The following is a 25,323-nucleotide window of genomic DNA, read 5'->3' on the forward strand; positions in this document are numbered from 1 at the left end:
AAAATCATACGTTGCCCACTAAGCTCTAAAAACAGATAGGGACTGTAATGATGCCAGACTATAGAGCATGTCAGTCGAGAAAATACTCGTACCATTCATTCAGACCCACAACACTGGGCTAATCCAATTTCTCTGGCAATTCTCCAACAATTGAATTGATCAGCTGGTCTAGAGGCACTCTAATTGAGGCATGGAGGGTTAAGAGGAGGGTAACAGGAAGAGGAGCATTAATCTTTTGACTATGAGAAGTGACGTGTGGACAGGCAGATGCTGAGGGGGAAGCAGTCTAATGCGCAACAGAACTATAGGGAAGGTTACTGTATAGGGTGGTGGCAGTGTGTGTGTGTGTGTGTGTGTGTGTGTGTGTGTGTGTGTGTGTGTGTGTGTGTGTGTGTGTGTGTGTGTGTGTGTGTGTGTGTGTGTGTGTGTGAATATGGGTGAGTGAATGCCGATGGTTGTCTAGAGGGTGGTGGGCTAAGTGGTGACTCACTCTAGCAATAATCAAGAGACTTTGTAGGGATCTCAGGCTGTCACACAAATCACAAAAATCAATGAGTCTAGGTCTATAATATGGTCCAAAATCAAGCACCATATATCAATTAAGATATACAGTACTAGTCAAAAGTTTGGACACACCTACTCATTCAAGGGTTTTTCTTTATTTTTACTATTTTCTAAATTGCAGAATAATAGTGAGGACATCAAAACTATGAAATAACACAAATGGAATCATGTAGTAACCAAAAAGGGTTACACAAATCAAAATATATTTTAGATTTTAGATTCTTCAAAAAGCAGCCACCTTTTTCCTTTATGACAGCTTTGCACACTCTTGGCATTCTCTCAACCAGCTTCACCTGGAATGCTTTTCCAACTGTCTTGAAGGAGTTCCCCATATGCTGAGCACTTGTTGGCTGTTTTTCCTTCACTCTGCAGTCCAACTCATCCCAAACTATCTCAATTGGGTTGAGGTCAGGTGATTGTAAAGGCCAGGTCATCTGATGCAGCACTACATCACTCTCCTTCTTGGTCAAATAGTCTCATCGCGCACCAGCGACTCCTGTGGTGGGCCGGGGGCAGTGCGTGCTAACCAAGGTTGCCAGGTGCACGGTGTTTCCTCTGACACATTGGTGCGGCTGGCTTCTGGGTTGGATGGCGCTGTGTTAAGAAGCAGTGCGGCTTGGTTGGGTTGTGTATCGGAGGACGCATGACTTTCAACCTTCGTCTCTCCTGAGCCCGTACGGGAGTTGTAGTGATGAGACAAGATAGTAGCTACTAAACAATTGGATACCACGAAAAAAGGGTAAAAAAAAATGCATTCCAGGTGACTACCTCATGAAGCTGGTTGAGAGAATGTCAAGTGTGTGTAAAGCTGTCATCAAGGCAAAGGGTGGAGAATCTACTTTGAAGAATCTAAAATAGATTTAGATTTGTTTTACACTTTTTTGGTTACTACATGATTCCATATGTGTTATTTCATAGTTCTGATGTCTTTACTATTATTCTACAATGTAGAAAATCCCTGAAATGAATAGGTGTGTCCAAAGTTTCGACTGGTGCTGTATATCAATATGGACTGTTCAGTATTTTCTTTTAGTGAAGAGTTATCACATATTTTGAATATTTACTTTTCCCCTACTCAAGGAAACCAATAATGTACATTTTTTTTTGTAAAATGTATGATTTCCCCATAAATGTACATTTGCAAATGTCTGATGTATCAAGCAAGTGTTTTGAATGATCACTTATGTTGTCACACACACTCAATAGTGAGACCAAAGGATACAGGATGAAATTCATGGTATGAAACACAAGTAAACTCAACAATTACTGTGGTTTTTAAAGGTGGTGTCAAGCCTTCAAACAAACTACTACATGATACATTCCAACAGATAATCTGGATAATTACTAATGTTGACTCTTGTCTCTGTTGCAGTTCAGCAGAAGAACAAAACAATGACAGGTGAGTAAATATTTTTCCACTATCATTCCACGACATCAGACATTATTGTTCTCTATGCCAAAGGATTTATTTTTGTCCCTCCTTTTTTGGTTTTTCATAGACAACCCTATTTACTAGCTACATCATTAACTAGTCTTGTTATTCTGTTAGCTAACCTCAATCAAACATAACTTCAATATTGTTGTACCTTGAAGGAATGAATATTTTCCTTTGAACTGTAAAGAAGTTTAAAGATAAATGATTTTGAGGGAAAATATCAAATGATTTCAGTCTAACTGTAGCTGTGAGGGATGTTTTAAAAATGGTTTTACTGCTTAGTTATAGTAATTGGACACCACAATCTGTAATACCGGTTAACTTTTGTGTGTGTGTGTCTGTCTGTCTGTCTTCCAGACTGTGGTTTTGAGAGGCAGTTTGTGGATGCTCATAATGACTATCGCAGGAAGCATGGTGCCCCGCCCCTAGCTCTGAGCAGAGACCTGTGTAACTCCGCCCAGAAATGGGCAGACCATCTTCTGTCAATCAAAAGCCTGAAGCACAGCTCCACCAATCACGGAGAAAACCTTTACTACGCATACAGCTCAACCCCCAAAAAACCTGTTGGTGAGCATATGTCAGAAAAAAAAGAAAGAAAATCTAATAAATTCTTTATTGTGCAATACATTGAACATGTTACATCTGCTCCTGCCATGCCCTCTACTTCTCATCCTGTGTCTCCCTAACATGCCACCCCTCCCCTAGTGCTCTCTCTCTCCCTCTCTCTCTCTCTCCCTCTCTCGCTCTCTCTGTGTATGTGATTGTGTGAGTGGAGACAGGTGTGCTGGAGATCCCCACCAGCTGCAATCTGTTCCATAATCAAGGCCTCTACAAATACTCAGCCCTGCCATTTCCACACTGCCAGTTTGTAGCCTCTGCGAACTCACTCTGCGGTTCAAGCTGTTTGTTCCTGCATAGAGATTGTTGTGCATGGTTTTCGCTCCGCTACAGTTCCGTCCACTCTGACCCTGGTCCCTGCCTCCAGTCCCTCGTCTTGTCAGTCCTGCTTCCCTGCCCTGGACCCCCGCTCTACTGCTTACTTGGATTCCGCTCCGGAACTACATACCCTGCCCCTACTCCACTTGCCCCAGCCTCAGTTCCTGGTTCCCTGCTACCCACCCGAGCTTCCCCTGGCCTGCACCCCATCTCCCCCAAGCTTTTCAATAAATACCTTAGTTACCTTATCCCTGTCTCCTCATCTGAGTCTGCACGTGGGTTCACCTGCTCCACCCTGTGTAACAGAATATGCAGCTCAACTAGTGGAAAGTACAATATTGAATAGAGCCTACAGTGGATATTGTGTACACAACTTATCCTCTCCACTTATTAACTAGCATATGCAGACTGATTTTGAGTGGATCATTTTCCTGAATGCTCATTTGATAACAAATTGGTTCCATTTTTTATCTTTTTCTGAATGCATTTTAAAGGGAAGGATGCAGTGGACAGTTGGTACAGTGAAATCAAAGATTACCACTTCAATAAGCCTGGCTTCAGCTCCAGTACAGGTGAGATACACGATCTGCAGAATCTAGGGTACGACAGGTGTGTACTACATTGTCGGAACTAGAAGCACAAGCATTTCGCTACACTCGCATTAACATCTGCTAACCATGTGTATGTGACAAATAACATTTGATTTGATTAGATTTTTACTGCCACCACAATTTAAAAAAAGTAATTTCTGGAGTTTAACCTTGCTAATGAATCACCCGTTTATTTGGATTAATTTCATAGACCACATCTGACTCTATTTCCAATCACTAACAGTGTCCAAATAGGCCTCCTACAGTACCTGTTGCTCTCCATCCTCGACATACTGAGCGTATACATATACTGACTTCTATACTAACAGTAGCCCCTGCTGTTATTTCCAGGTCACTTCACCCAGGTGGTTTGGAAGGACTGCAGCGAGGTAGGTGTGGGCCTGGCCACAGATGGGCAAACGATCTTTGTAGTGGGCCAGTACCACCCAGCTGGCAACATGTGCAACGCGGGCTACTTTGAGAAGAATGTCCTACCACTTGGTAGCTCCACCTCTAGAGCCCCCAAATGTTTCCCCACAGGTAACACATCATTGATTGGTTGCAATGATTGGTGAACAAAAATTGAAAAAGACAATTAGATTTAAATCCCATACAACAGCCCAGTTACGATTGTCTCTCGGCAAATAAGCAACTACTAAAGATAAACTAGGTATCTCTGAATGAACCCATTGTATGACACAGCATCGGATACCTCAATCTCTCAACTGACAAATATATTTTCTTTCCTACAGCCGGAGAAGGAGGGGGCCTGAGTGTACCCCAGTCTAAATTTGCCAGATCCTCTTCACCTGCATATAAGGCTCCTCCTCAGGCGAACGGCACTGGTGAGATGTTTTAAATGAATTTTCAGTAAATGTCTCCCATTATGTAAAGATAACATAATAATATTGGATAGGTAGTAGGCCCAATTTTGCCCTCTGAATTTTGGCCATAAATCTTACAACCATACAATCCTTTCAAGTCATCGCAAGTGTCTCGGTCGTTAGGAGTTGGAACAAGTATTTTAACTTAATATGCAGTCCATCCATCTGTCTGTCTGTGTGCTTGCTCTAAGACCTGGGCCAGTTCCACAGAGACTTCCTACGGGCGTGTAACAACCAGCGGATGGCACACGGAGCCCCAGCCCTCACACTGGACCCAACCCTGAGTCAGGGGGCGCAGGCATGGGCAGAAACTCTACTGGGAGAGCGGGTGCTGAAGAACTCATCCTCCCCCCATGGTGAAAATATCTGGGCCAAGACGGGGTCAGCGGGCATCACTGCTACGGGTAGGGAGAACCAGGAGGACGGATGGTCTGCAGGGACAGGGATTTCTCAATAGGCAGTACATACGGCGGGCATATTTTGAATGGTTCCGGATGGGGATCGCTAACCCTATGCCTAACCTTAACCCTTACCATAACCTTAACGTTGACGCTAACCTCACCAACCCCATCCCTCCAAGCCTAACCTTAATCCTAACCAATTTCGATCCCTATGCCTAACCATTGGATATGCCTAACCATTGGATATGCCTAACCATTGGATATGCCTAACCATTGGATATGCCTAACCATTGGATATGCCTAACCTTTGGATATGCCTAACCTTTGGATATGCCTAACCTTTGGATATGCCTAACCATTGGATATGCCTAACCTTTGGATATGCCTAACCTTTGGATATGCCTAACCTTTGGATATGCCTAACCTTTGGATATGCCTAACCATTGGATATGCCTAACCTTTGGATATGCCTAACCTTTGGATATGCCTAACCTTTGGATATGCCTAACCTTTGGATCTGCCGGCTGAACATCCACTTCTTTCTCAATAAGTACATTCCCAGGGGATCCTAATGTATGACTTCTTTATTTCTCCGATAAGGTCAAGAGGTGGTGGACGCCTGGTACAAACAAGAGGAGAACTATGACTTCTCCAAAACAGGACATCAGGACAAAACAGGTAAACCTTTCAGCATTAAAAGTAGAAGACAACTATTTTTTTAATTAAAAAATAAATGTAACCTTTATTTAACTAGGCAAGTCAGTTAAGAACAAATTCTTATTTACAATGACGGCGTACACCGACCAAACCCGGATGACGCTGGGCAAATTGTGCGCTGCCCTATGGGACTCCCAATCATGGCCGGAGGTGATACAGCCTGGAATCGAAACAGGGACTGTAGTGACGCCTCTTGCACTGAGATGCAGTGCCTTAGACCGCTGCGCCACTCGGGAGCCACTCGGGAGTATACAGTAATGTAATGTGCTACGCCAAAGAGGTCTAAAAAAATAGCTCTAAAAATTACACCTTGCTTTAAACGGTCATCTCTGACCACAGCATGTCATGTTTAAAGTCTGCCTTGCGTTGATATTTTCCTCAATGTTAAACGTATTGATAATCCAAAAGAATTTGCTGATAATTGTGCTCCATTGTCAATCATCGCTCCCTTTCTTTGATTTCCTCTCCCTCTCTTTTTCTTTGTTCATCTGTTTCAGGGCAGTTCACACAACTGGTGTGGCGTAGCTCCAAGGAGGTGGGCGTCGGCATGGCAAACGGTGGCACGGGAATGCTCGTCGTGGTGGCACACTTTAAACCGGCTGGCAACATCAGCAACCCCGGTTACCACGCTCAGAATGTGATGCCAAAAGGGTCGAAAATTACCGATAAGCCAGTGGAGGTCGTCACTTCGAGAATGCAGGCATTGGCCGTGAACTCACTGTCAGGTGAGCAGCATCACAGAGCGTGTAATGTGAACCTTGTGATTATGTTTTATGACAGGTTTACGACATTGTTGTGATATTGCTATGAAGGCACTATGAGTTGGGGTGACAAAGTGTCACTCATACATTTTAAAGGATTAATAAAGACTTAATATACCGTGTAACTCTCCATGTCCCGTATAGCCAATGAGCTTGGCCAGTTCGGCCGGGCTCTTCTGAAGTCTCTCAACCAATACCGGAGCCAGCACGGGGCATTACCTCTGGTGCTAAGCCCTGCCCTCACTAGGGAGGCCCAGGATTGGGCGGCTCACCTGGTGAGCATCAACACACTGATGAATAGCGGCAAAGGCCACGGGGAGAACATATTCTACTGCTCTGGCTCCAGCACAGCGACCCCTACTGGTGAGGCACATACCTGCACTGCACTGACATACAACTTATAAGGGCCAATGGGTAAAAAGAAAGTCAAGGGCCTAATTCCAATATGAAGTATGAGTATTATGAACTAACTCCGATACTGGATATGATGTTCACATAGTAGTCGACAATCCAAAGTCTGTCAATTGCCCAAAACTGTGGTTTGTTATTGTATGGGGTCGCAGGGAAAGGCTCTGCACAATGCTTGTGAAGTTCCCAAAAAATGTGCATTCATTTATATATTGTCCTTCTCTTGCATATGAATTATAGGATCAGATGTGGCCGAGTCTTGGTACAAGGAGATTGAGAAGTATAACTTCTCATCCCCTGGTTTTCAGAGTGGAGCAGGTACGGTGTCCAGTGCCCTGACACCTCATAACAACACAATGCTTTTGATATATAACCTCAACCACAACAGTCATTGTACAATATAGAAAGTATTTTGTGAAAGTATTTAATCAAACTCAAAATCAGGAAAACAACAGTGCTCCCTGGCAGTGAATTTACCATAATCAATAACACCTACGACATGAAACACAATTAAAGTCCATAAGAAATGTTAGGAGTGAGACATGCTGGCCGAAAATGTATTGTTTTCTGCATTTGGTGTTTGTTTGAAAAAGAAAATCAGTTGATTGGTGGTTCTCTTGTCCTAGGTAATTTCACTCAAATGGTCTGGAAGTCCTCAAAGCAAGTAGGCGTGGGTTTGGCGACCAGTGGGCGGGGCACGTTTATCGCCGTGGCGTTCTACGATCCAGCAGGCAACATCACCAACCCAGGCTATTTCCATGACAACGTGAAAACCAAAGGAAGCATACTTTAGTCTGAGCCATATATATGTAGTATGTATGCCAGCACTCCCAAAGGTTTCTATAGGAACGGGTGCTTATCTGGGCAAACACATTGTTGCTGTTACCTTTGGTTGTTGCTATGATTTGTCCTCTTTTGGAAGGCTAAGAATCTTTTTTTGTTAGTTCATTGTTTTCCATTGATGGCGCCATTCGAACGCGCCATGCAGTTGCCAGGAGCCATCAGTGTAGGCGGCCGTTTTATGTGAGACAAACCTGACCTTAACTTTTTTAACTTCTATCTCAAATGATACCCTTACATTGTTATTTTCTAACCAACAACAGTAATTTGGGAAATCTGTATAAATGGCTTTTACGTTGTCTTAATAGGAAATCATTTTAATGGTTATGGGTATTTTCACCGGACAGTTTCTTTTATAAGTTCATTTTTCTGTTACCTCGAGTTATTTGGCTTTGAACTCGTCCTATTATCGTATTTGTGGCCAAAGCATAAACTGGAGAAAACTCCACCTCAAATAGACAGTTTCATAAATGCTCACTATTTCCTCATAGAACACGATGTCACGTTGGCTCGCTGAGCTGGCCAATCAGTGGTCAACTTTCATGAACATTTCTAATGACCGGTATACTCCCACACCATTCTGTTGGGGTATGTCCACGCCATTCAAACACATATAATAAGGATCTCTACAGATCGGTGTCCTACCCGCGGGACGGTTGAGCTAATGCGATTAGCTGTAGGTCATATTTCGTAGAAGTCTGGAAACGCTGGACAGTTACTTAAAACCCGATATGTAATGCCTTTAATCTCGTGCACGTTTTTTTCATTTACTGTCAATGAATAGAGAAATGTCGCTTTTTAAATGTATTCATTGATGTTTATCAAACATGTTGACATACAGACTGAGACTGCACTGTGTTGACAAGGGGCAATAAATGGTGGAATTAAATGTTTGTAGGTTGTAACATTTGTGCCACACTTTGAAAAAAATATTAAACGAGAGCTTACATCTAGTTAGCATCCTTGCTGCCGTCTTCCACCAGCAGAGGGAAGCAGCTTGTTACCTTTCACTGTATTCCCTGTCAAATAAACAGGCAATCTAACTGGAGACATGTAAAGAATCTGTCTCACACACACAAACACACACACAGACAGGGTGAACAATTGTTACTCGCTTCTGTAACCACAGGGACAGACAGGCTTTGCATGGGGAATGCAAACAGAAACTAGAATAGCATGGCATCACATTACACCATTGTTCTCTGAAAAAAAGTGATGTGCTGTTATATAAGGGCCATCATAGTCACATTTTAAACAAGGTCAGCAGATAAAAGCTCAGAAGCTTTTGTTTTTGCATTCTAGTTTGAATAGACGGGTCAAATAGGATTCTAACGATAAAGCAGGAATATGGTGCATGAAACTGTTTTCTACAGTTGAGGATTATTATCCTTGAGGATTATAACTACTGTGTTTATAGTTTGGAATATTAATTGAGCGTAGTTGGTAATGACAAACAAGATCGAGAACATTCTGTTATCACTTTGAAAAACACCTGACTGTAACCTGTTAACTCTGAACCTTGTAACTAAAGATCACTGATATCAGTAATAGTAGGGGATCAAATTTAAAGTTAAATAGTCAAAATTCTGATATGTTTATGAATAACGTTTATTTTTAACGCATTAAATCTGCATGGTTACAGGGTTAGAATGAAAACAACTTGAAGTGTTAAGTTTAGGTATTCATTCTGAGTAAGGTTTGGGGATGGCTTACTACAAAATAATGAAAAACAACATGCTGTTTCCATCAAGTATAATCTATTGTCCTGGCTTGGTAGAGCACTATGAACTGCCATGGCGCAGTGGTCACAACAGCACGCTTCGGCCTAAGCGGCGAGCTCCACCTCAAAGCATAATGAGTTCGGGCCAGTGGCAATAGTTTTACATTTTTGCGATGAGCCCTGTTCTCAGGACCTTTTCAGATGTCCGAAATCAGAGCCTATTTCTAGTGATCAGGCTGGTCTATTTAGTCCCCATGTTACACAATACATGTTTGTGTGCGTGCAAGAAGAAAACAAGCTAAGAGTGTGTCAGGGGATAGGATGTGGGCCAGAGGCCATGCCTCCCAAGGTAGGGGTGAGTGGGATGCTAGCCAGCCAACACTGTCGAATCCCAGAAAGTTTTAGGTCAATAATTGTTCCCTTAAACTTCCATCTGTCCAAATATATGGGTACTCGTCCATAATATTCCAACCAAAAACATTCTGTGAACAGTGTACCAATGGTTTGGGTATCAATTGTACGTGTGTTGAACATCAAAACAGGATATAACGTAATATTTCCCTTTGACATATCCAATCCATTTTGGAACAAAATTCTTATAACAGCTTCAAATAATACCTAAGCATATTATTCTACCTTTAAGTTGAGTTGAATCAGTTTGATAGGTGAGATCCCCTTGTGCTCGCACGCTCGACACACACACACACACACACACAAAACACTGTGAAACACCAGGCAGCTCACTTTACTGATTGGGAAACAAAAAAAAGAAGGTAAAGAGAGAGGCACATTTGAATCTTAAATTCTCTACATAACTAACAATGTGAACAGTGCAGCAACGATTTGATATAAATTGCGTGTGTCTTGAACATTAAGACAGGACATAACATAATATTTTCCTTTGACCTGTTAGACCCATTTTGGACCAAAATTCTCATAATGCCTAAACATATTATTCTAGCTTTACCACCCAAATAGAAGTCAGACAAAAACATTAGGTCCTCTTATTAAATAGGTAGGCAGTGAGACATGTTTTTCCATTCGAGGGTGAGACCTGCTCTAAAATGCCTCCAGCTGTTCTGTATCTGGTGCTCCGTTGGCCAATCCGTTGGCCCGCCAGAAATGTAAGTCAAGCTTGGCGGGCAATGTGATGATTGATCCTCCCCTGACTGCTCAGGGGCAACCGGATTGGGCACAGTTTTTTTTTAAACGTGAGTTAAGTAAGTTTGACAGTTGGGTATTTTTGTTTAACTCACAGACAGCACACACAAGCAGCACACACACACACACAAGCAGCACACACACACACATCCCACCCGTAACGAACACTGTGGAATGCCGGGCAGCTCACTTGACTAATTAGGAAATAAAACAGGAGGATAAAGAGTCACATTTACATCTCAACTGCTGCATAACTAACACAGACTTTGCTGTAATTAATATACATGGATAATCTAAACAGCTTTTCAAGTATAAAACAATTGAGTACTTAGAACATGATGGTTAGAAAAGTTGTGCTAGAGTGGTATGTGTGTGCTAGAGTGGTATGTGTGTGCTAGAGTGGTATGTGTGTGCTAGAGTGGTATGTGTGTGCTAGAGTGGTATGTGTGTGCTAGAGTGGTATGTTGTGCTAGAGTGGTATGTGTATGCATGTGTGAAAAGTTGTGCTAGAGTGGTATGTGTGTGCATGTGTGCGCGCGTGTGTGTTGACGTGCGTGCGCGCAGGTGTTCCAACCTTGTTCTCTTTCTCCCCTATTGTGGGTGATCCCCAGAGGAAATTACTTTGGTGGGAACAAAAGCTCCCCTCTGACTGACAAAACAAAAACAACTCTATGGAAACAGCCGATACCAGTGAGCTTTAAAGACCTGCACACACACACACACACACACAAACACTGGGTGGTGGAGCCAGTTGGACAGCGTAACGCACTCTAGGCTTACATTATTGATAACCTCTCTCTTTCTCTCATTCCCTCCCTTCTCTTTTACGTTCGCTCTCTCTTTCTCTCTCCCTCACTCTCCTGGTAGGCAAAACTGGTAAAAACTGGTTAAAAATTACACAATTATGTCATTTCAACCGGTTTCATGTTGCAATTACGTAATTTCAACAAATGTTTCCCGCTTGTCTCTATCTCTCTCTTTCTCATTGGCAGTATTGTCTGCACTGCAGGCCGCTCTCTTGTGACTAGTCTCAGACCCTCAATGTAACATTATCTTCGTTAGAGACCCTTCTTTGGTCCTTTTGTTTAAAAAGTCTGCATGATAATACATAATACATGATAATACAGTATAAGTGTACAGTATAATACAAGAGGATGAGGGCTGGGGAGTAACTGATTACATGTAATCAGCTATATGTAATCAGCTATATGTAATCAGCTACATGTAATCCGCTACATGTAATCCGCTACATGTAATCAGCTATATGTAATCAGCTACATGTAATCAGCTACATGTAATCCGCTACATGTAATCGGCTACATGTAATCAGCTATATGTAATCAGCTATATGTAATAAGCATATGTAATCAGCTACATGTAATCAGCTATATGTAATCCGCTACATGTAATCCGCTACATGTAATCCGCTACATGTAATCCGCTACATGTAATCCGCTACATGTAATCCGCTACATGTAATCAGCTATATGTAATCAGCACATACAATCAGCTACATGTAATCAGTTACATGTAATCAGCTATATGTAATAAGCCCATGTAATCAGCTACATGTAATCAGCTACATGTAATCAGCTATATGTAATCAGCTACATGTAATCAGCTATATGTAATAATCCCATGTAATCAGCTATATGTAATAAGCCCATGTAATCAGCTACATGTAATCAGCTATATGTAATCAGCTATATGTAATAAGCATATGTAATCAGCTATTTGTAATCAGCTATATGTAGTAAGCACATGTAATCAGCTATATGTAATCAGCTATATGTAATCAGTTACATGTAATCAGTTACATGTAATCAGCTACATGTAATCAGCTACATGTAATCAGCTACATGTAATCAGCAACATGTAATCAGCTACATGTAATCAGCAACATGTAATCAGCTACATGTAATCAGCTACATGTAATCTGATTACAACAAAACCTGTAACTGTAATATATTACCTTACCAGCAAAATATTGTAATCAGATTAGAGATACTTTTGAGAAAGTAGATGATTACTTCTAGGATTACTTTTAAATTCAGAATGGATGTTTGCAAATTTGTTTTTTCTTGAAAAAAGATGCAAGTTTAAGTTTGTTCCACCTGAGCAAGCCCAAACACATACCTAATGTGTTTGATGGATCCTTTTTGTCTTCGTCTAATGCCTTTTATGAGGGAAGTAATCCAAAAGTAACTGAAAGTGATCAGATCATTACATTACTGAGTTTGGGGAATCCAAAAGTTACATTACCGATTACAATTTTGGACAGGTAACTAGTGACGGATTACATTCAGAAAGTAACATACCCATCCCTGAAGAGGATGACTATACATGAATATGGTCAACTTCGAAACATAAAAAATCTGGATAAATTAATAGACATTTACAGGGAAGTTACTGCTAAATTACTTATCTTCAGGTTGGCGTGGGTGTGTGTGTGTGCGTGCGTGCGTGCGTGTGTGATAATCTGAGTGTACTGTCTTTCAGCAGCTCTTGTACCAGGTTGTCAACCCTACCCATATCAGATGAGTTGACTACATCTCACCCATATCAGTTGAGTTGACAACCTCCCTACCCTTATCAGTTGAGTTGACAACAACCCCACACTTATCAGATGAGTTGACAACCACCCTACCCTTATCAGATGAGTTGACTACATCCTACCCTCATCAGTTGAGTTGACAACCTCCCTACACTTATCAGTTGAGTTGACAACCTCCCTACCCTTATCAGTTGAGTTGACAACAACCCTACCCATATCAGATGAGTTGACTACATCCTACCCTTATCAGATGAGTTGATAACAACCCTACCCATATCAGATGAGTTGACAACAACCCTACCCATATCAGATGAGTTGACAACAACCCTACCCATATCAGATGAGTTGATAACAACCCTACCCATATCAGATGAGTTGATGACAACCTACCCATATCAGATGAGTTGACAACAACCTACCTATATCAGATGAGTTGACAACAACCTACCCATATCAGATGAGTTGAGTTGACAACAACCCTACCCATATCAGATGAGTTGACAACAACCCTACCCATATCAGATGAGTTGACAACAACCCTACCCATATCAGATGAGTTGACAACAACCCTACCCATATCAGATGAGTTGACAACAACCCTACCCATATCAGATGAGTTGATAACAACCCTACCCATATCAGATGAGTTGACAACAACCCTACCCATATCAGATGAGTTGACAACAACCCTACCCATATCAGATGAGTTGATAACAACTCTACCCATATCAGATGAGTTGACAACAACTCTACCCATATCAGATGAGTTCAAATCAAATGTTATTTGTCACATGACCATGGTTAGCAGATGTTAATGCGAGTGTAGCGAAATGCTTGTGCTTTGTAGTTCCGACCATGCAGTAATATCTAACAAGTCATCTAACAATTTCACATCAACTACCTTATACACACACGTGTAAAGGAATGAATAAGAATATGTACATAAAGATATATGAATGAGTGATGGCCGAACGGCATAGGCAAGATGCAGTAGATGGTATAGACATATGAGATGAGTAATGTAGGGTATGTAAACATTATATAAAGTGGCATTGGTTAAAGTGGCTAGTGATACAGTTATTACATAAATGTTTCATTATTAAAGTGGCTAGAGATGAGTCAGTATGCTGGCAGCAGCCACTCAATGTTAGTGGTGGCTGTTTAACAGTCTGATGGCCTTGAGATAGAAGCTGTTTTTCAGTCTGTCGGCCCCCGCTTTGATGCACCTGTACAGACCTCGCCTTCTGGATGGTAGCGGGGTGAACAGGCAGTGGCTCGGGTGGTTGTTGTCCTTGATGATCTTTTTGGCCTTCCTGTGACATCGGGTGGTGTAGGTGTCTTGGAGGGCAGGTAGTTTGCCCCCGGTGATGCGTTGTGCAGACCTCACTACCCTCTGGAGAGCCTTACAGCTGTAGGCGGAGCAGTTGCCGTACCAGGCGGTGATACAGCCTGACAGGATGCTCTCGATTGTGCATCTGTAAAAGTTTGTGAGAGTTTTTGGTGACAAGCCAAATTTCTTCAGCCTCCTGAGGTTGAAGAGGTGCTGCTGCGCCTTCTTCACAACGCTGTCTGTGTGGGTGGACCATTTCTGTTTGTCTGTGATGTGTACGCCGAGGAACTTAAATCTTTCCACCTTCTCCACTACTGTCCCGTCGATTTGGATAGGGGGCTGCTCCCTCTGCTGTTTCCTGAAGCAGAGGGAGCAGCCCCCTATCCACATCAACGGGACAACAATCCTACCCATATCAGATGAGTTAACAACAACCTACCCATATCAGATGAGTTGACAACAATCCTACCCATATCAGATGAGTTGACAACAATCCTACCCATATCAGATGAGATGACAACAACCTACCCATATCAGATGAGATGACAACAACCCTACCCATATCAGATGAGATGACAACAACCCTACCCACATCAGATGAGATGACAACAACCCTACCCATATCAGATGAGATGACAACAACCCTACCCACATCAGATGAGATGACAACAACCCTACCCATATCAGATGAGTTGACAACAGTGGAGGCTGCTGAGGGGAGGACGGCTTATTATAATAGCTCGAATAGAGTCAATGGAACGGTATCAACCACATGGAAACCACATGTTTGACACCATTGCATTGACTCCATTCCAGCCATTTTTATGAGCTTTCCTCCCCTCTGCAGCCTCCACTGGTTGACAACAACCTACCCATATCAGATGAGTTGACAACAACGATACCCATATCAGATGAGTTGACAACAACCTACCCATATCAGATGAGTTGATAACAACCTACCCATATCAGATGAGTTGACAACAACCTACCCATATCAGATGAGTTGACAAGTTCACTTCCATCCAAGCATGCGAACATGTGGCATATAATGCCTTCAATTACTTTATTACCTCTTGCCAGGACAGGTTTCTCTTCCCTTCTTTCATCTGATGCTGTGATGCGCCTGCTCAGGTCTCCTCCGCACCTGCTCTCCCTCACACACACGCACAAGTACGCACACACCCATCTCATGTTAGCCCTGAATAATGTAAGTGCTGCCTCACACTACGCTTCTGCCTTGAGGGGAAACCAAATGACACAGCAGAACCGACATGTACAACACAGCACTGGGACCTCCGGGGGTTGCCTAGGGGATCTCTCTGCGTTGACAATTAGCTTGCCAGCTAATAGTGGTATGGATCCTTAGCTCAATAAAACTGTGTTGGGGAAAGAGGGGATTGTCTGAAGGGGTGGTTCAGGTTCTAGTCATTGTGATAGTAAGGGATTCTATTTAAATGTCTTCAACTTTTTCACCGCTACAAGTACTTTACAGCAGTGGTTCCTAACCTTTTTCGGTTACTGTACCACCAACTGAATTTTGCTCTGCCCGGTGTACCCCTGAAGTACACCCTCAAGTCCATTCTACCAGTAGGCCTATGGTCTCGTGATTCTTCTCAAGTACCCTCTGTGCATAGGCCAAGTACCCCTGGTTGGGAACCACTGATTTACATTGTGTGGGTCACTCACCCCATCCACCTCCAATGTGTATAGCAGCCAACTTGGTGATTAGCAGCCATTTTGTACTAGAGTGCTCAGCAGTTGTCCGGCAGTCCAGTATCTGGGATAATTATTTGCTTAGAAATCACTAGTGCACCAGTACTCCAACAAGGGTTGTCGATGAAAGTCTGAGGCCAGTGAAATGTGAAGTATGCCACACTAAATAGTAATCACTTTCAGGGAGGTCCTCCTTATGTAGTATTGTGCTGGATACGGTTTAAAGTACTTTGAGACTTAAGTACAAAGAGTTATATACTTAATGTATTATTATTCAACTCCTAGTGGGTCGAAGGCCCTTCAAACCTCTCTATAACATTTTAAAGTGCTTTATAAAGGCAGTATTGTTCTCACCAATGAAATGAGGTACCCATACATATGGTGTGAAGATTAATATAGAAGGTACAGTCCTGTTGCAGTCTTGCCAAAATGTTCTACCACCCCAACATTCAGTAGTGAGGTTTAAGCCAAGCTACTGAATTCAACTGTGTTCATATCACTGACCTCTGTAGTGGTGAATGTATTTATTTATTCATAATAAAAACGCTGGTAAAATATGGGTTAAACATCAATAAAAAGTGGTGACTCAAAGGAAGTCTGGTTAAACGAGGACAATAGAAACATCCTGGAATAGAAACAAAGGACGGCAAGTCAATTTTCCCATGTCCTCGTTTTGGAAAATGTTCTGCATCACAATGGTCAATCCCTGCACTCCTTGTTAGCATAGCCTTGGTCATACAGGTGTCTTGTTAATGGAAAGTAAATACCTATAGGAAGAAGAGAAATGTGAGATGGTCAAGCATCGCTAATACTAGGCAGGCAGCAGGTAGCCTGCAGGTAGCTGCATCACTAGGCAGGTAGCCTAGTGGTTAGAGCATTGGGCCAGTAACTGAAAGGATGCTGGATCGAAACCCTGAGCTGACAATTTAAAAATATGTTGTTCTTCCCCTGAACAAGGCAGTTAACCCACTGTTCCTAGGCCGTCATTGCAAATAAGAATTTGTTCTTAACTGACTTGCCTAGTTAAATAAAGGTAAAATACAAAAATAACGGGGTACTTTAGCTGTATTGTAGTTCATTCATATCCACAGGAAATCTCCATTGCTTGAATTACAAATGTATATCTAATAAACTTGATGTGTCTGAGTTGCATACAAATTACTTAAACATTTATAGAGTGTGGGCATAGAAAATCATTCTCCAGTGAAACTAAACTACCTTGATGATTCATAGTTTATTTGGAAAGTTGTTGTAAAAAGTCAAGAACTTCAATACTGCATGTCAAGTTATTATGCCGGGTGGACTCTGTCCAAAGTCAACGCACAACCTCCTCCAAAGCTGTCATCACCATGACTATCACCATGGTCGCCATCAGTTGTCTCCAAACAAAACAAATACTTCATAGCCTAAATCACATTCCACTGGATATTGGGACAGCATTGGCCTCAGGAACCATCAGTTATTTCCCAAGGATGAACATTTTAGTCATGTTTTGTTAATCTGATGTTTTCCAGGTCTACTATTAGCGATATATTGCCATTGTGTTATTCACATCTCTCTCTCTCTCTCTCAATGGCAGCAAAGTGCTTTGAGGGTGTTAACTTGATGCAGCCTGTATGCAATGTTTAGAGAATGATAGAAAATAACTGGTCTTAAAACTACTAGGGAAATTCTGATATGAAATAAAACAAAAGCATATTTCAAATAAAATGTATGATTATTATATATGCAAGTGGACTTGAATGTTTTTTCAATCATTATTGTTGCTCTTCTTATTTCATCAATGCAGCCACCAATGTCAATAAGTTTAGCCTATTATGACTAATTTTTGTATTTTTTATAGCCCCTTTACTATTTTTTACTTCACAATGTATTTGCAGGTAATACAAAGATAATAATATCTGGCACAATTTAAATGTCATTCCAGTCATAAATTATATTTTCTTTTCCAACATATCCCATGATGAATTGCTATGACCTTATATTTTTATACCTAGCGAGCATTAGTTTCATGTAATGCATTGTTTCAAAAGTGAAGAAATGGAGGCAGCCTTATAAAACTTTTAACATGTTTTTATATGAAAATGTAAATCTTGAGTGCTGTTTGGTTACATTTTGTGTGTAGCAATAAACCTTGTTGGCCAGCTTCGCATTCAATGATACCACCTGCAAGCTTTCCTAGTTACAAAGAATACAAAAGTATCCCCAAAGTCCACGAACATAAAGAGATGATCGGCTCTCCAATGTTTCCATTTCTGTAACCATTGACAACAGGTTACTATATCGTGAGAGCCAATCAAAACTAGGAATCAACTTTTGTTATCCAATGAAAGAGTTGTACTATGATTGACGGGTGTTTAAACCAATAGCGTTCATAATCTTCCGTTGCCACTGATTATAAATCAGTCCTCGGATTTTGAATCGCGTATACTTCTTTCTTGTTTCAGAGTGTATGCGAGAGCGGCAGTTATACTTCACCTGTTTAAAAAATAAATAATAATTCACTCAAAATGAGGGAAATTGTGCATTTGCAGGCTGGTCAGTGCGGTAACCAAATTGGAGCAAAGGTTGGTTCAACTTTCCAGACTATTTCACCCTTCATTAAAGCTCAGTAACGTAGCCCTGCCTTGCATTGTCTGTAATTTATCTATCTAATGTTAGTTCTAAATAAATGATCTAGCTAGGCTACTACTATTAGGCTACATACGCACGTTTTCTGTATTGTAATTGCTCTGTATTTGATTCATTCCCTGCAAATTGCTTCGCTGGCATATCTATGGATGGCTATGGGATGTGAGTTGGAGCTAACACCTGTTCCATTTCTTTCCTCTAGTTCTGGGAAGTGATTAGTGACGAACATGGCATCGACCCCACTGGCACATACCATGGGGACAGTGACCTTCAGCTGGAGAGAATTAATGTGTATTACAATGAAGCCACGGGTAGGTCCTCTATTAGCCTGCTAGTTCTATATATTCTCTAGTCATTTAAACAAAATAGGGTTGTAGTGCTGCTAGATCACATTTTTTCAATTTGAGAATAGGGGCCTACACGAAGCTGGTAAAAATATTTTTGGAAAATGTATTCTGATAAAAAATGAATATATTATACTGTAATGAAACAGGCAGGGGGCAGGTCTCGAACCGTCGACCTTCTAGCCCGAAGTCTAGCGCGCGATCGACCGTGCTGCAAAATCATGCTCAAGCGGTAGTCGTTATCTGTATTTATAAACCCAGGGTCGTTATAATACTAAATTACCACAAAAATACCCAAAACTAGGCCGCGTATGGAAACGCGCTGGGTGGCGAGCTCTTTCCTGGTCCAACTTCGAAGCGCTCTGCGCACACTTTGAGCGGACCAAATCCCACCCAATAACAACTTCACAGACAGAACTACGAGGGGTTGTCCTCAGCAGCTTGTTATGGACTTGGGACTCATGTACTACGCTGTCCGAGTGTCTTGTAAGATCGCATAATGATTAGTAGGCCTATTTTCAGTGGTGTACTACTTAAGTAGTGTTTTTGGGGTATCTGTACTTTACTATTTATATTTTTCACAACTTTTACTTCACTACATTCCTAAAGAAAATGATGTACTTTTTACTCCATACATTTTCCCTGACACCCAAAAGTACTTGTTACATTTTGAAGGCTTAGCAGGACAGGAAAATGGTTCAATTTGTGCACATATTACATTTTATTTGTCACATACACATGGTTAGCAGATGTTAATGGAGTGTTGTGAAATGCTTGTGCTTCTAGTTCAGACAGTACAGTAATATCTAACTACCTACTAATACACAAGTTTAAAGGGGTGAATGAGAATATGTAAGTATATGGATGAGCGAATGCCGAGCAGCATAGGGAAGGGGCAATAGATGATATAAAATACAGTATATATGAGTAATGTAAGATATGTAAACATTATTAAAGTGGTATTATTTAGAGTGCATTGTATAAAGTGACTATTTATCCATTTTATTAGTGGCAGGTGATTGGGTCTCAATGTAGACAGCAGCTTCTCTGAGTTAGTGATTGCTGTTTAGCAGTCTGATGGCCTTGAGAGAGCTGTTTTTCAGTCTCTCGGTCTGTACTGACCTCGCCTTCTGGATGGTAGCGTTGTGAACAGTCAGTGGCTCGGGTGGTTGATGTCCTTGATCTTTTTGGCCTTCCTGTGACATCGGGTGCTGTAGGTGTCATGGAGGGAAGGTAGTTTGACCCCAGTGATGCGTTGTGCAGACCGCACCACCATCCTCTGGAGAGCCTATCAAGAGAACATCCTTGGTCATCCCTACTGCCTCTGATCTGGTGGACCTATCTGGTGGAATTATATCTTAGTGTTGCAGTGTACCCCTGGCACACTGCAAAGAAAGAACAAGAACAAGAAAATGAGGCTCTGGTTTGCTTAATATAATACATTTTAAATGATTTATACTTGATATTTAAGTATATTTTAGCAATTACATTTACTTTTGATTGATTGATTTTGACTTAAGTATATTTAAAAACAAAATACTTTTAGACTCTTACTCAAGTAGTATTTTACTGGGTGTCTTAATTTTTTTTGTTGTGTGTGTGTGTGTATATATATATATATATATATATATTTATATTTATATTGTTTTTTTTTCCTTATTTAGGAAGAACATTTTCAGCACCAGTAAGCCCCTGCATTAATCTGGCCCTGCCTATGCTTTGATTGAAACAAAATACAATGGTAATAGTTTAATACCATATACTCTAATTTGCTCACGAAACAGTAATTCAAGAAGATCTAATCGCATATTCCCATTAAACTATTTGAGATCAAATGATTAGCATGCAGATGCCGTTTGGACATTTCCCCGGTAAAACGTGAATAATTATAAATAATTTTATGCATATTCAATAATAATATTAAATCTGTCGGTACAAACGTTGAGAAATTCTGATTAAATTTTTGTTTTGTTGATAATAATCGCGCTCCCGCACGTAACACCACTGGTTGAACATGATTAGAAAATTAGTGACCAATGCATTTGGTGGTTGTTCATGGTTTCGTGGGCAATGCAATGCCTCAAACATTTCTCTTTTGCTTTGCAGGAGGCAAGTATGTCCCCCGTGCGGTGTTAGTGGACTTGGAGCCTGGTACAATGGACTCTGTGAGGTCGGGTCCCTTTGGACAGATCTTCCGACCAGACAACTTCGTCTTCGGTGAGCCCTGGCTTTCTGCTTTTGAGATTTTGAGAATGATATTTGATCCAACAACTTGTATTCATGAATACTACATCCTAAGGAAGAGGCGTCTTAATATTGCTACAATGGATATTGTATTGATATTGTATTAATTTGGGGCATTACTATATGTTGTCAAAAGACCTGGTCTCTTTTGTTTGTCTGCAGGCCAAAGTGGAGCTGGAAACAACTGGGCCAAGGGCCACTACACAGAGGGAGCAGAGCTGGTGGACTCTGTTTTGGATGTGGTGAGGAAAGAGGCAGAGAGCTGTGACTGTCTACAGGGTTTCCAGCTCACCCACTCCCTGGGCGGGGGCACAGGCTCGGGCATGGGCACCCTGCTCATCAGCAAAATCCGCGAGGAGTACCCCGATCGTATCATGAACACGTTCAGTGTAGTGCCCTCGCCCAAAGTATCAGACACTGTGGTGGAGCCCTACAATGCCACCCTGTCAGTCCACCAGCTAGTAGAGAACACCGACGAGACCTACTGTATTGACAACGAGGCTCTGTATGACATCTGCTTCCGTACCCTTAAACTTACCACGCCCACCTATGGCGACCTCAACCACCTGGTGTCAGCCACCATGAGCGGGGTCACCACTTGCTTGCGCTTCCCTGGCCAGCTCAACGCTGACCTCCGTAAACTGGCTGTCAACATGGTGCCCTTCCCCCGTCTCCACTTCTTCATGCCGGGCTTCGCCCCCCTGACCAGCAGGGGGAGCCAGCAGTACAGGGCCCTCACTGTGCCCGAGCTCACCCAGCAGATGTTCGATGCCAAGAACATGATGGCAGCTTGCGACCCACGTCACGGCCGTTACCTCACCGTAGCTGCAGTGTTCAGGGGCCGCATGTCCATGAAGGAGGTGGATGAGCAGATGCTGAACGTCCAGAACAAGAACAGCAGCTACTTTGTCGAATGGATCCCCAACAACGTCAAGACCGCTGTCTGCGACATTCCTCCCCGCGGCCTCAAGATGGCCGCCACCTTCATCGGCAACAGTACGGCCATCCAGGAGCTGTTTAAGCGCATCTCCGAGCAGTTCACCGCCATGTTCCGTCGTAAGGCCTTCCTCCATTGGTACACCGGGGAGGGTATGGACGAGATGGAGTTCACTGAGGCTGAGAGCAACATGAACGACCTGGTGTCTGAGTACCAGCAGTACCAGGACGCCACCGCCGAGGAGGAGGGAGAGTTTGAGGAGGAAGGAGAGGAGGAGCTGGCGTAAAGATGTGTCATGTGTACTTACTTCACATAACTTACTGACATTTTTCATTGTCCTGTTTGTCTTGTCTGTCCCTTTTCACTGTGGCCTTCTCAAGCTGTCAAATTCCAACTTTTGAACCAAATCTCTATTAAAGGCATAACTTTGATAGCATTTTGTCTCCTGTACTCTATATAAGTCAATCCATCTCAGTTTTCAAATCAATTATAAAACACACTTTAGGTACAATCATTGCAAATGGTCCACTTCCACATAGAAATGTGATTTAAGGTTGTAAAGTGCTAAAACTATAGAATGAGTCACCTGCAAAAAATATTTGACTGAGTCTTGAAAAATTGAGTGATAATTTAATTTGGAGGGTGGATTTTAGCTCATTTGTGCATAATTTTAACTTTAAAAAAAAAAATGGAATTGTTACCACTTGTAAGCTTTCATATTTATTCAACAGTCAAACTTGCCTAGTATTTGTTTCCAGGTATTTTGCCAATTGCTTTTTATCTGTCCAAGCATAGAGGAAGACTAAGTGGACATGGCTGCAGGGCAAAGCCCTATTTAATTTCAGAATAGTTTAAAGTTGGGTTTGGTTAAGGTTAGTGTCAGTTTTAGGTTGTGTTCCCCTGCTTTATTTATTTAACCTTTAACTAGGCAAGCCAGTTAAGAACCAATTCTTATTTACTATGATGGCCTACCAAAAGGCAAAAAGCCTCCTGTGGGGATGGGGAATTAAAAATATAGGACAAAACCCACATGACATAAAGACCTACGACAACATGGTAGGCACAACACAGCATGGCAGCAACACCACATGGTATAAACACAATATGGAAGCATGGTAGCAGCACAAAACATGGTACAAACATTATAGGGCACAGACAACAGCACAAAGGCAAGAAGGTAGAGTGCCACGTTATCGACTGACTGATTGGTGGAGTTCGTTTTGCATGGCCCAGTGCCCCGAGTGGATGGAGATTTCTCTTATAGACCAATGGAATAGTCTAAAATGCGCCAACTCCGCCCACCTGGGGCACCAGGCCACGTCGAACGTACTCGACCATTGCTATAACATATGTGGTTAGATAAGTAAAATACCTATCCAGCCGTTGTAAGATCTGGCATGCGTCAGACACGCCTGGGCAGAGGAACTTGCCCCTGCTCCGACGTTGCACGCAATAACCAATGCTTGCGTGCCATTTCATCGACTGACAGGTTGCTGTAACATATGTGGTTACCTGATACTTAAAATTCCCATCCATGCGTTGTAAGATCTGGCATGTGTCAGCAAATGGACTGGGGTAAGAAACTCCCTTGCTCTAGCATACCAATCCAAGGCCTTATCAATCATTGCGGTAGGGTTAGCAAGTGCACATTTCTATGAGAAGAGTAGAGAATTGGACTGCAGCAGCCCCAAAGAAGTGTAGAGACCACATCCAGCAGATGGCGCCATCACAATGTCGAACTACTCCAGACAAGAATGAATAATGAAGACATTGAATAGAATAGCATCTCTCCTAAAGTTTCATTGACTAATGAGTAGGGTTCTTATGATTGGGCTGTTTATAATCAGTTTTATTTTATTTATTTTATGTGAAATCTGCATATCCTTCTGCCTTCAAACGTCTACTTATTCAGCCTCAGCTTTCTAAATCAAATCACTTGATATTGGTCACGTACAGGGATGTAAATTACTTAAGTAAAAATACTTGAAAGTCGGGTTTTTTGGTGTCTGTACTTTACTATTTATATTTTCGACAACTTTATACTTTTACTTCACTTACATTCCTAAAGAAAATGATGCACTTTTTACTCCATAGATTTTCCCTGACACCCAAAAGTGCTTGTTACATTTTGAATGCTTAGCAGGACAGGAAAATGGTCTAATCAACACACTTATCAGGAGAACATCCCTGGTCCTTCCTACTGCCTCTGATCTGGTGGACTCACTAAACACATGCTTGGTTTGTAAATTATGTCTGAGGGTTGGAGCGCCCCTAGCTATCCGTAATTTTAAAAAAGAAAATTGTGCCGTCTGGTTTGCTTAAGGAATTTGAAATTATTTATACTTTTACTTTTGATACTTAAGTATATTTAAAACCAAATACTTTAACTCAAGTAATAGTGACTGGGTGACTCACTTTTAGTTGAGTCCTTTTCTATTAAGGTATCTTTACTTTCACTCAAGTATGACAATTGGGTACTTTTTCCACCACTGGTCACATACACATATTTAGCCGATGTTATTGCGGGTGTAGCGAAATGCTTGTGTTCCTAGCTCCAACAGTGCAGTTGTATCTAACAATTCACAACAATACACACAAATATAAAAGTAAAAGAATGGAATGAAGAAATATTAGAACGAGCAATGTCGGCATGGCATTGACTAAATGCAGTAGAATAGAATACAGTATATACAGTTGAAGCCATACACTTTAGGTTGGAGTTAATAAAACTTGTTTTCAACTTGTTTTCAACCACTCCACAAATTTCTTGTTAACAAACTATAGTTTTAGTAAGTCGGTTAGGACATCTACTTCGTGTGTAACAGTATAACTTTACACCGTCCCCTCGCTCGAACCAGGGACCCTAGCTAGCAATTTCACATCCGTTACACTCACCCCCCTTTTGACCTTCCTCCTTTTCCGCAGCAACCAGTTATTTGGGTCACGGCACCAATATAACAGTATAACTTTACACCGTCCCCTCGCCCATACACGGGCGCGAACCAGGGACCCTCTGCACACATCAACAACGGTCACCCACGAAGCATCGTTACCCATCGCTACACAAAAGCCGCGGCCCTTGCAGAGCAAGGGGAACCACTACTTCAAGCTCTCAGAGCAAGTGACGTCACCCGATTGAAACGCTATTTAGCG

At 41.8% G+C, this 25,323-nt stretch overlaps 2 protein-coding genes across 3 annotated transcripts in view; both read left to right on the forward strand.

Moving 5' to 3' along the window:
- glipr2 (GLI pathogenesis-related 2) overlaps positions 1–8,425 on the forward strand; it is a 32,596-nt gene extending 24,171 nt beyond the window's left edge. Inside the window, exons 13-23 of the mRNA XM_024381619.2 lie at positions 1,937–1,963; positions 2,357–2,566; positions 3,430–3,507; positions 3,877–4,065; positions 4,278–4,370; positions 4,601–4,813; positions 5,411–5,488; positions 6,025–6,252; positions 6,433–6,651; positions 6,937–7,014; positions 7,323–8,425. Coding sequence (XP_024237387.2) covers positions 1,937–1,963; positions 2,357–2,566; positions 3,430–3,507; positions 3,877–4,065; positions 4,278–4,370; positions 4,601–4,813; positions 5,411–5,488; positions 6,025–6,252; positions 6,433–6,651; positions 6,937–7,014; positions 7,323–7,489 — 1,580 coding nt within the window. The 3' untranslated portion in view covers positions 7,490–8,425. The remainder of the gene's footprint in view (positions 1–1,936; positions 1,964–2,356; positions 2,567–3,429; positions 3,508–3,876; positions 4,066–4,277; positions 4,371–4,600; positions 4,814–5,410; positions 5,489–6,024; positions 6,253–6,432; positions 6,652–6,936; positions 7,015–7,322) is intronic.
- Positions 8,426–18,420: 9,995 nt separating this feature from the next.
- zgc:55461 (beta-tubulin family protein) lies at positions 18,421–22,606 on the forward strand. 2 transcript variants are annotated; one of them, XM_024381617.2, is made up of 4 exons: positions 18,421–18,581; positions 18,848–18,956; positions 21,096–21,206; positions 21,396–22,606. In XM_024381617.2, the coding sequence occupies exons 1-4, from the start codon at positions 18,525–18,527 to the stop codon at positions 22,454–22,456; spliced, it is 1,338 nt and encodes a 445-aa protein (XP_024237385.1). In that variant the 5' UTR covers positions 18,421–18,524; the 3' UTR covers positions 22,457–22,606. The 2 variants fall into 2 exon arrangements, with proteins under 2 accessions (XP_024237385.1, XP_024237386.1); XM_024381618.2 differs by lacking the exons at positions 18,421–18,581; positions 18,848–18,956 and adding an exon at positions 20,635–20,730.
- The last annotated feature ends 2,717 nt before the right edge of the window (positions 22,607–25,323 follow it).

The sequence above is a fragment of the Oncorhynchus tshawytscha genome, linkage group LG20 (assembly GCF_018296145.1).
Source record: "Oncorhynchus tshawytscha isolate Ot180627B linkage group LG20, Otsh_v2.0, whole genome shotgun sequence".
Taxonomy (NCBI): Eukaryota; Metazoa; Chordata; class Actinopteri; order Salmoniformes; family Salmonidae; genus Oncorhynchus; species Oncorhynchus tshawytscha.